This window comes from Mus pahari, chromosome 2, assembly GCF_900095145.1.
Source record: "Mus pahari chromosome 2, PAHARI_EIJ_v1.1, whole genome shotgun sequence".
Taxonomy (NCBI): domain Eukaryota; kingdom Metazoa; phylum Chordata; class Mammalia; order Rodentia; family Muridae; genus Mus; species Mus pahari.
The window spans coordinates 20,013,655-20,025,175 of record NC_034591.1 but is presented as its reverse complement, the minus strand read 5'-3'; the positions used below and the strand labels follow the sequence as shown (position 1 = coordinate 20,025,175).

Sequence of the window (11,521 nt, the reverse complement as noted above, 5' to 3'; positions counted from 1 at the left end):
ATATATATATATATATATATATATATATATATATATATATATATATATATCTTTACATTTTTAAACTGAAGCTCTTAATTCACAAAAGTTCACATCATGGCTCACTCTTTATGAGATAGTTTTCTGGACAGATGGATAATGGCATGTATCTGCTATAACATCCTCATAGAAACTAACCTCACAGTCTTTATTTTCTTCCTATTGTCTCCTGAGTTCCCCAATTCATTAACAACTCAAAAATTTACCAAACTTTTGTTTTTCTTTATATATACTAGTACATATAACATGTTTATAAAGTAGTAAATAAATATTGTTAGCATAGGCTTTACAGAGCCCAATGTGGTTGTCAGATTTAATATGTAGATTTCCTTTTGAGTTGGATACTTTGCTTTAATACTTAGGTTTTATTTTGGGGTAGCTGAATGAGTAGAGTGCTTTTCACGCATGTATGAGGACCTGAGTTTGAATCACCAGAACCCACACATCTAGATGTTGTCATACAGCATTCTGTTATCCTAGTTCTCCGATGGGGGATGGAGACAGGATAACCCTTGGAGCTGGTAGACAGTTAACCTGGTGTACACACTAGGAAATATGCCAGAGACCTTATCTCCAACAAGGTAGAAGGCAAAGAACAATACCTTAGTCCTGTGGCTTCCACATACATCCTATGGCTCACTCATGATACTGTTCATATATGAGAATCCACACCTCGATCCACAGAGTTTTAAATAGTCATGAGGTGTTTGGGGGTAGTTCAGTGCTAGAACATTCATGTATCATGTACTTAAAGCTCAGGGTTTGATCCTCAGTCCTACAATAATAAATAAATGATTAAAAACACCCCAAAGGGCTTACAAAGGTGGTTCAGTGGTTAATAAACTCTTGCTGCTCTTCCAGAGGACCCTGGTTCAATACCCAATATCAATGTTGGATGGTTTATAGTTGCCTGTAACTCCAGCTCCAGGAGATCCAGTACCCCTTTCTGACATCCATGGAAACCTGCATATACCTTACAGATATCTTCACGTGAATTAAAAATAAATCTTGAAAGAAATTATACTATAGAAAAGTAGAATTGCAAATATATAGTTGTTACTTATTTTGGTTATTCTCATAGTATAGATTATGGAAAATATAGTTACAAGCTTAGTTTAAAAATTAACTAAGGTCATTGCATAAAGTTACTTTTCTCCCCCACTATCTTCCTCACCAGTGAACAGCTCTGCGCTTTTTGTTATTGTGGAGAGAAAAGTTCCTTAGGACAAGGAGACTTGAAACAATTCAGAGTAACACCTGGACTTACCTTACCTTGGAAAGATCAACCTTCTAACAAGGACATTGATGGCAGAGGTAGTGGGACCTGTGAGAAAATACAGAACCACGCTCCACGAAAACAAAGAGGACAGAGAAAGTAAGCCGTTTTTACCTCTAACTTATTTTGGATCTCATCAGTTTATAGTTGAACAAACTTTCATTGTGTTTGACACATCCATGCAGTACTTGCTGATTTACCATTAACCCAGCAAACAGTTGTTTGCTCAGTCGTTTTATTTTACATTCTTCTTACTTATCAAAATTAGTATGGGGACAAAAGTTAAACCCTGGAAGAAAAATGTAATAAAGACAGCATAAGATAGGGGAGTGCTTATGGAATTTTCACATGCAAGAAAGACAAAATATACCCAAGTAGTTCTTCCCTTCCTTCATGCTTACCAGCTTTTATTTGTAAGTACGCAATATTATACCCACACCAGAATTGCTGGCTCTATTCATAGCCCTTTTGCCATTCATTCATTTTGTCATTTATGTTTTTCATTCTCAGTTTATGAATACATGTGTTTTAGAGTGTATTGAGCTGGTCTATAACTTGATTAAAATATAATTATGTTACCCCCCTGTTTGCCTTTCTTTCTTTTCCATTCCTATCATTGAAGATATCTTTAAAAAAACTTACATAGCTATATGTATGCATATGTATTTATTCATAGACATACTGTAGTTACCTAAAACTCTTGTGGAGTGTGCTTTTAGAGTGTGTTTGTTTGTTTGTTTGTTTTGTAGTCATGTATTAAGGACATTTTAACATTTGAACATGATAGTTAATGGAATATTAACTATTAGTAATTAGAATTAGTAATTGAAGTATTAGTAATTGAAGTATTAGTAATTGAAAAAATATTAAAATTAATTTAGCTTAAGAGGCTAGAGAAATATCTCAGCAGTTAAGAGCACTTGCTGATTTTTGTAGAGGACCAGAGTTTGGTTCTCTGTATTCTGGTTAAATGGTTCAGTGTCACCAGTAAGGAATTTGAAGGTATCTACTCCCTCTTCTAAACTTTTGCAGGCACCCTCACGCATGTGTACACACACACACACACACACACACACACACACACACACACACACACATCCTACTTTAAACAACTTTATTTAGGACCTGGAGAAGTGGCTTGGTGGCTAAGCGTACTTACTTCCCTTACAAAGCACCTCTGTTCTATTCCCAGTGTCCATGTGGTGGTTCCAGGGATTCCACTGCCCTCTTTGGAGTTACACAAGTTCTCATTCACTTGTGTGCATACACACTCAGCATACACAAAATAAACAAATAATTAAAGGAATAATTTAGCTTCTATACTTTGAGGGTGACAATGCAATTTTCCAAAAGTCTCTTTTGTCTGTTATGGAATTTAAGTGACTATATGGTGCTGTTGTGCTGCCAATATTTAAAGATTTGAAGTAGAAAGTGAAATAGTAATAAAGTTTCAAAGAATTTGATGTTGGAATTATTTAAGAAACTTATAAGTATTTATAGTTATGACTTTTTTTTTTACCTTGAAGCTAGATCATGTATAAGAACCTTATTTTTGCTTTCATCTTAATTCTCACATGTTAATGTCACCAAAAGTCCAGCAAGCTTATAATCAGTAGTTAGCAAAAGGAGTGGAGTAGGTCAGGCTATATCTTAATGTCTCTATGTCCTGTCTTGGATAATGACAATTATAATATTCTTGTGTGGAAAATGGAATTGGGTTTCATGTACTTATAAATGATTTTCCATTAACTTTTAATAAAGATTAAGAGATTAGATAATTTTATAAAAATAGATGTAGCTTAATGAAAGTTGTATGTAATTGGTACTCATTATTAAATAATGATAAGTTTATTAGTATATGCTGAGAATATTTGGCAATCTTGTAAGGGGAGATGGTTTACTTTTGTAATGATTTTAAATATTTATAAATGTATGTTACTAATGAAGCATAAAAAACTAATTATTTTTCATCTTTTTGTTTTTGTTTTTTTAGTTAAAAGGTTTTACTTTGTAGCATAGGCTTATCTGAAACTCTATGTAGACCAGGCTGGTCTCAAACTCACAGAGCTCCATCTGCCTTTGTTTTCAAGTGATGGATTAAATTATGTGGGTTCATGCTCCTGGCTTCAAGCATATTTGATTAAAAATAGTTTTTAGCATAATTCTTCTTAATTTATTTAGGGGTCCTGATAATGGGTTTTTGGGAACTGAATTCAAGTCCTTTGTAAGAGTAGTATGTGCTCTTAGTTGCTTAGCCATCTCTCCAACTCTCAACTGGCTTCTCTTGATCTCGTCTCTAAAAGATCTGCTGTCATCCTTACAGTTGATACAGACATCTGATATGTCATACACAGAAAACCTATTTCATACTTGAATGCTGAATTTGAATGAGCTTTTGGCTAGAAACTGATTAGTAATTGACTAATTGGTCATCCCACTGGTTTTGTTTGTTGTTCAGTTTCCTCTTGTGATTAAAATATGCTAAACACAATGTGGAGTTTACTTAACCTTTCTTTCTCCCAATAAAATAAGGATAGCAATGAAGAATGTATTTGTAGAAATGGAGATCAAAAGAATTTCCTGTAGTCATTCACAAAAATGAGAATTTAAAATTAGCACAGTATTTTTAGTATTTTAACGTATTTCTAATACTAAGCTGAAATTACCAGTTATTTAAATATATTTGATAATTAAGTGTACCTATTGAACTATGTTAATACTTTTTTCTTCCAATAATTTGAGGTATAAAAGGTTTAGAATTATATCCAGTAGTGATTAAATGTAAAATTCCACGAGCTTAAGCATTAGATTATTAGAGAGATATTAGAGAGATATTGTAGTGGTAATTATTTTACTTTCCATATTTAATGTTGAATATAAGAGATGTCTTTATTATTTAAACATATTCATTATTTAATTATTTAATTATTAAGTAATAGCTAAAGTGTTGTTGTTTGCCAGACCTCGAGTGTTCCATATGGTAAACACTTCATTCAACTTTGTTATTTACTTTTATGTCTTACATACTATCTTATTCCCCATGCCTTTAGAGCCTGTTTTCCTTTTACTTTGTGAGGTACAGTCTTGAGATTACTCAGTGTCATGCATGACCAGCTCCTGACACATCAGGATCATGAGAAAGCTACAGTTCACACGTTCCCTTTTTTCCCTCCCTGTTTACACTCAAATGGCTCTTCATTTTTCCTGGGAAATAGTCTGTACTTTTAGTTACCTGCCAGCTTTGTGTTAAGATAATGCATGTTAGAATGTCCTCATATGCTTTATATGTAAAACTGAAAAAAATTTTCATTGTATTTGTTAAAACATGGTTCCTGGATAGAATGAGTTAGTTTTCAATGGAAAAATGAATTTATAAATGTAATTGTCACATTTCCTATGATTGAGAGCCCTTAAACTGTTGCTTACGTAAAATAATATAACACCCACTTTAATATTGTGAATAATAAGAACAGATAAATTCTTGAAATTTTTGTGGCTGTAACCTAGTAATTAAAGCTTATTTGACATACTTTGTACTCATTGTTATAAAATGAAATGATTTTTTTAGTTATTCTTTTACATTTTTTATCTTTCTTATTTTGTTTTTAGAGAACGCTCTCCCCAGCAGAGTACCGTTTCTCGTGTAAGTGTAAGCACCCAGACGGCTTGGGAGGATCCAGCTGGCAAGTTATGGGATGAACTCAGTCTGGTTGGCCTTCCAGATGCCATTGATGTCCAAGCCTTATTTGATTCCACAGGTAGGGAACCTCTCTTCTGTAACAGCTTCCATTTGATTCTGGAAGCATTTATACTTGGTGTTTATTCAGTGGTAAATTTTAGAAATAAGGAGGATCATGCAAACAGGACACTTACAAAATGTGTCATAAGTTTGTTTGACTAAGCATTTGATTGTCATAGGTATTTGACAGTTGAAAGTAAAGCTTTAAAGAGCCTTGTGAAAACATAGGGAGCATTTTAGGCCAGGCCTTTTATCAGTGGGAGTGAAACTCAGGTCTTTGCTTCAAGTGGTTTACTTACTGCAACAGTATGGTGATTCACAGAATGTGGTTCTGTTGGGAATTGAGTCAGTTGTTGTGGTTGAACTGATGGTTGATGGTAGGCCAAGTGTTCTCCAATGGAGAATTCAATCAGATGGTTGTTCTTGCCTGGAATTGAGAAGAATTGAAGTTAGATGCTGTTCATTTTCTATGCCCCCTTGTCATCAGCTTCATATTAAACAGTTCTTTTCATTTGATGTAAAGACACTAAATTGAATAGTGTTTAAATAAAACAACTAAGGGAATTTTGCTTGTAGAAGAAGTAATGATTAATTTACAATCTTCTGTGTACATCAGAATCACTAGAAGTCTTGTTAAAGCAAAGATTACAGGGCCACACTATAAAACATGTTGATTTAGTGGGTCTTAATTATGCTCTGCGATTTTGCACTCCCGAGAGGGTCCCAAATAGGTAGTCTCACCCTCAAGTCACAGTCAGGGTCAGTAGGAGAAAGGCTACTTTAATGGAGTCACATGAGGATACATTGTAATTTTACACATCTTTGTTTTTTGAGATAATTCTTATTCTGTAGTCCCCATTAGCCTTGAACTCATAACTATAGCACTGGTGGACTTTGAATGGTACCTCCTACTTTAGCTTCCTGAGTACTGAGATTAGAATTATGAACCACTCCCACCAAGCTGCATTAATACCTTTAGTGTTTATTAAATTGTTCATTTTCTTACTTTTAGGCACTTGCTGGGCTCATCATCGATGTGTAGAGTGGTCACTGGGAATATGCCAAATGGAAGAACCATTATCAGTGAACGTGGACAAAGCTGTTGTCTCAGGGAGCACAGAAGTAAGTAGAAGAAACAAATATTTAAACAACTATGACTCCTCCTCCTCCTCCTCCTCCTCTTGCTCTCCCTCCTCCTCTTCGTCCTCCTCTTCATTCCTCCTCCTCCTCCTCCTCCTTCCTCCCTCTTCTTCTTGCTTGTTCTGGTTTTATTTTGTTTTTTAGAATTTAATATGTAGTAGAGAATGATCTTGAACATCTGATCCTGTGCCTTTACCTTTTCAGTATTTGTATGGTGCTGAGGATAGAATGCAGACTTGAAACATCCTTAGCCCTGTCCAACAATCTTGTAAATATTTTCCAGTGTAAAATTTCACTTGGGAGAATTATTTATTAAATGAGTACTATAATAGAAAACACTCATCAAATTGCTAATTTATACCAAGAATGTTGTTTGTGTAAGTTAAATTTTCAATTAACGTAAAACTTATTTCACATTTAAATAAAAAGAGATCAATTTTAGAAATGGGGATCCTAATTATGTTTATGTGTTCATATGGTTATCCATCCATCCATCCATCCATCCATCCATCCATCCATCCATCCATCCATCCATCCATCCATCTTCTTGAACTCACATAGGTCCTCCTGCTTCTGTTTCCCAAGTGTTGGGATGAAAGGTGTTTGCCTATATGCCCAGCTTTGTGTAGCGACATACACTTATTCATTCATTCATTCATTCATTCATTCATTCATTCATTCATTCATTGTTTTATGAGACCAGGTTCCTCTTTGTAGCACTGACTGACCAGGAACTTGCTCTGTAGACCATGCTGGCCTTGAACTCAGAGATTTACCTCCCTCTATCTCCTGAGTGCTGGTGTTAAAAAGCATGCACCACCACTGCCTGGTACATGTAGTGACTTTAAAAGAGCAAACTAATATAGATTTCCACAATATGGAAGAAGTATGTTCAGTATGTTGATGAAAATATTTTTGTTCATTCCATTTGTCAGTTCATTTAACCTTTTTTAGCAGTATCCCAAAGTAACATATAGTCTGTGTTTTGGTGCACCTTTAATGCTCACAAGTATAAGTGCAACAGCTACCCCCCATCTGTGAAGGCAGCCTTCTTGTCATCTATAAATCCCTTTGACTTTTGGATAAATAAATGGAGAAGTGACATAGATCTTTGAAAATAACATGAAAGCTAGAGATTTTGACTATAGGAAACTGTGTTTTCAGAAGTGTAAGGCTTTCAGAAGTGTAGATTCAAATTATTGAATGGTATGAGTAATTGTCAATTTAAGAATAGTGTGGTGACACAGTCTTGTAGCTCTATTTACTGAGGAGGCTAAGGTAGGAAGTTGCAAAATCAGGCCCATTTTGGCTTCAGAGTGAATTCAAAGCCAGTTTGGCAATCAACTTAGTGAAATCCCATGTCATAATTAAAAGTGGAGAGGGGACTAGGTTCAGTTGCAAATGCTTATCTAGTATATGAATGGCCTGCCTGCCTTCCACCCTGAGCATCTCCTAATACCCTCCTCCTTGTAAGCCAGAGTGCTTGTTTTAGAAATTGGATGTTACATTTAATTGTATAAGTTGTCAGCATTTGAATAGTTTAAGTACATTGCTTAGTGTGACCATACTTGGATAGCTAGATTATGACTGTGGTGGATAAGGGGGTATCATTCTCTTCTCTTAAAACTATACAGACAACTTAGACACCCTCCATACTTCCAACCATATTGTAGCCCGAGCAATACAGAGGTAGGACAGATATTACCATCATTTTACCTTGAGGTATTTTTCAGTACATTAAACAAACAAAACAAAACTGAGAGATGGAAATTCTGAATCTTGAAAAGAGATTCAGGCCATCTAAGGAGAGGAAAGACAGAAGGAACCTCAGCCTATTATAATAAGACTTACATTTTAAAGTTGCATTTATTTGTCTATCTGCCTGCCTATCTGTGCATGAGTGCATACATTTATTATTTACTTGTGCATGTATATGCAAGTGTTTATTCACTAGCAAGTGTGTGGCTGTGATGGTCAAAGGACAACTTGCAGGAATTGGTTCTTTCTTTATACCACACAGAGTCCAGAAGATTAAACTCGAGGCTTGTTGCAAAGGCCTTTGTTTAGCCATCAGCCTTCTTCTGCCACTCCCAACACTACTTTTGTTTGTGAACTCTGGGAATAACACAGACTATATGTTATTTTGGGATATTGCTAAAAAGGTTAAATGAACTGACAAGTGGAATGAACAAAAATATTTTCATCAACATACTGAACATACTTCTTCCATATTGTGGAAATCTATATTAGTTTGCTCTTTTAAAGAACTATGTCTTCTTTCTAAATTCTGTCCTTCTGAGCTAGTGAGTAGTAGCTCACTAGCTACTGGTATTTATATTTTTAAATATTTAAAGAAAATGGAAAGGTGGGTAGCCATTTACAATAGGAAAATTCTATGAACTTCAAACATTAGGGTCTAAAAATAAAATTTTAAGTGGAGGTAAATAACATCATACCAGCTTATTTTCATGTTATGTAAAGTTTACTGCAGTGGAGTTGTTGCTGCAGAGATCCAGACACTTTGAATTCCTTTTTAGCATATTACTAATTACAGTTGCAGTTTTTCAGTTTTTGATTGTCTTGACCTTAAACAAAACAAAACAACAACAACAACCCCCCCAAAACTACAAATGTGGCCCATGCCTTTAATTCTAGCCCCTGGTAAGCTGAGGAAGACTGATCTATAAGTCTGAGGCCAGCCTGGTCTATACAGAGATTTTCCAGGACAACCAAGGTAACACAGAGAAACCCTGTCTCCAAAAAAACAAAAAACCCAAATCAAACCAAACCAAACAAAAAACAGAGCCCTAATGCATGGTAATTAGGTCTGCTGGCATCTGCCTCCTGAGTCCTGGGACTAAAAGTTGTATGCACTACCCCTGGCATCTTATTTCTTTTTAAACAGTCATTGCCTCTAGTGGTTTTCAGCTGTCTTTATCTTTAAAAAGTACCCACTGTTTCTTTGGATTTATTTTTGTTTGCTAATCTGTTTTTTGTTAGAATTTTTACTTTTTAAGTTTTTTGTTTTTTGTTTTGTTTTTTTTTCCTGTCAGTTTGAAGTACATTATCAAATTTTTTATTTGAGATCTCTTTTCCCCCACCTGGTCTCTTATCTCTCTGCTTCTGTTTCTGTTTCTGTCTCTGTCTCTGTCTCTCTCTGTGTCTCTGTCTGTCTGTCTGTCTGTCTGTCCATGTGTGCTATGAGTATGAAGGTGCTTGTAGAGGCCCGAAGAGCACATTGCACATTTGATACTTTGGAGCTGGAGTTACATAGCGGTGTAAGCCACCTAAAATGATTGCTGGGAACTGAATTTGGGTTCTCTCCATAAACAAGACCTATTTTTCCATCTCCTTGATTTTTGTGGTTCTGGTTTTGTGGTGTATATACTCATGACTGCTAACCTCTCTATTAGTACTGCATTTTCTCTCTCACACAAGTTTTGTTTTAATTTCCATTTGTTTCAATAATTTAATTTCCTTTCAGTGTCTTCTATTACTCATTGGTCACTTATTACCACTATATAATTCCATGTACTTGGATGTTTTCCATGTTTTTTACTGTTGTTGTTTAAGAAAGATACAGGATATAATTGTAGTTTAAAAAAATGTATTGAGATTTGATTTGTGACCTGGCATGTGATTGATCCTAGAATATACATGTTCAGTTCTCTGGCATAAACTGGCCTTCTTAGTCTCTCTTTTAATACCTTTACATGTATATGTGATATGAGTGCTAGTCTACCTCATCAGACTGCTCTTGGATCCCCTGCTTTCATCTCTTGGCTGGTCTCCAAGCCCGCTCAGCTTTGATGTGGGTCCTGAGGATGCAAACTCTGGTCCTCAGACTTGCACAACCAGTACGTCATCCACGAGACTTCCCTAACCCTTGGTTTTTCCTAATACTTTTGATGTAAAATCTTTATTATCTGAGGTGATAGGTAAGTGTACTTACTCCATCAGGTTTCTCTTTGCTCATGAGGTTTATCTTTGTTTCACACTTCCTTTTCATTTTATGTGATTCTTTACTAGTAAAATTATTTTCTTGTGTGGTACACATCCATCAGAGTCCTGCTCATTCATTCATTCATTCATTCATTTCATCTGGCCAGTTTAAGGCTTTTGAATAATGACCTTAATATATTTCCATTCAGTGTTATTATTAGTAAGTATGGAAATCCTTCTGTGCTTTTGGTTTTTGTGCTGTTTTTCTTTTTCTTTCTTTCTTTCTTTCTTTCTTTCTTTCTTTCTTTCTTTCTTTCTTTCTTTCTTTCTTTCTTTCTTTCTGTTTTTTTTTAAATCATTCTTTAATTTTATTTATTTTTTTACTTTTTTACAGTCCAATCTTTATTCCCCCTCCTGGTCCACCATATGACAGTTCCTCATCCCATTCCTCCTCACCTGTCTCCATGAGGATGTCCCCTCCAACCCCCACCCTTCCAGACCTCCCCACTCCCCGGGGCCTCAAGGGTTAAGTGCATCTTCTCTCACTGAGGCCATACCAGGCAGTCCTCTGCTGTATGTGTATATGTATATGTGTGTGTGTGTGTGGGGGGGGGCATATCAGCTGGTGTATGCTACCTGAGGGTGGCTCAGAATCTCAGAGATCTTGGGGGTTCAGGCTAGTTGAGACTTCTGGTCTTCCCATGGGGTCACCCTCCTCCTCAGCTTCTTCCAGCTTTTCCCTAATTCGACCACAGATATCCTCAACTTCTGCATCTGACTCTTTCAGCTGCTTGTTTGGCCTCTTGCAAGGCAGCCATGCTAGGCTCCTGTCTGCAAACACACCTCAGAATCAGTCAGGTCTTGGGGACTCCCATTGAGCTGGATCCAAATTTGGGCCTGTCACTAGAGCTCCTTTCCCTCAGTCTCTTTTCCATTTTTGTCCCTGAAGTTTTTTCAGACAGGAACAATTATGGGTCAGAGTTTTTGACTGTGGGATAGCAGTACCATCCCTCCACTAGACGACCTGTCTTTCTACTGGAGGTGAACTCTATGAGTTCTCTCTCCCCACTGTAGAGAATTTCATCTAAGGTCCCCCCTTTTGAGTCCCCAGAGTCTCTCACCTCCCTGATCTCTGGTACATTCTAGATGGTTCCCCCACCTCCCACCCTGCCTGTTTCCATTCTTTATGCTGGCTTTCAGGGCTTCACTCCTGTTTTCCCCCTCCAATACTTCATCATGTCCCCCTTTCCCCTTCCTGTCCCTTTTCCTAACCAGGTCCCTCCCTCCCTCCCTCCCTCCCTCCCTCCCTACTTAGTGGGACTGAGGTGTCCTCACTTGGGCCCATCAGCTTATTGACCTTTTTGAGTTCTGTACTTTTTTTTTTT

At 36.4% G+C, this 11,521-nt stretch overlaps 1 protein-coding gene across 12 annotated transcripts in view; it reads left to right on the top strand.

The window, feature by feature from the left end:
• Window positions 1-11,521, top strand: part of Kmt2c (lysine methyltransferase 2C) — a 230,490-nt gene that overhangs the window by 93,169 nt on the left and 125,800 nt on the right. For all 12 annotated transcript variants that reach the window (XM_029534858.1, XM_029534865.1, XM_029534861.1 and 9 more), the window contains exons 4-6: window positions 1,217-1,414; window positions 4,925-5,073; window positions 6,067-6,176. In XM_029534858.1, coding sequence (XP_029390718.1) covers window positions 1,217-1,414; window positions 4,925-5,073; window positions 6,067-6,176 — 457 coding nt within the window. The remainder of the gene's footprint in view (window positions 1-1,216; window positions 1,415-4,924; window positions 5,074-6,066; window positions 6,177-11,521) is intronic.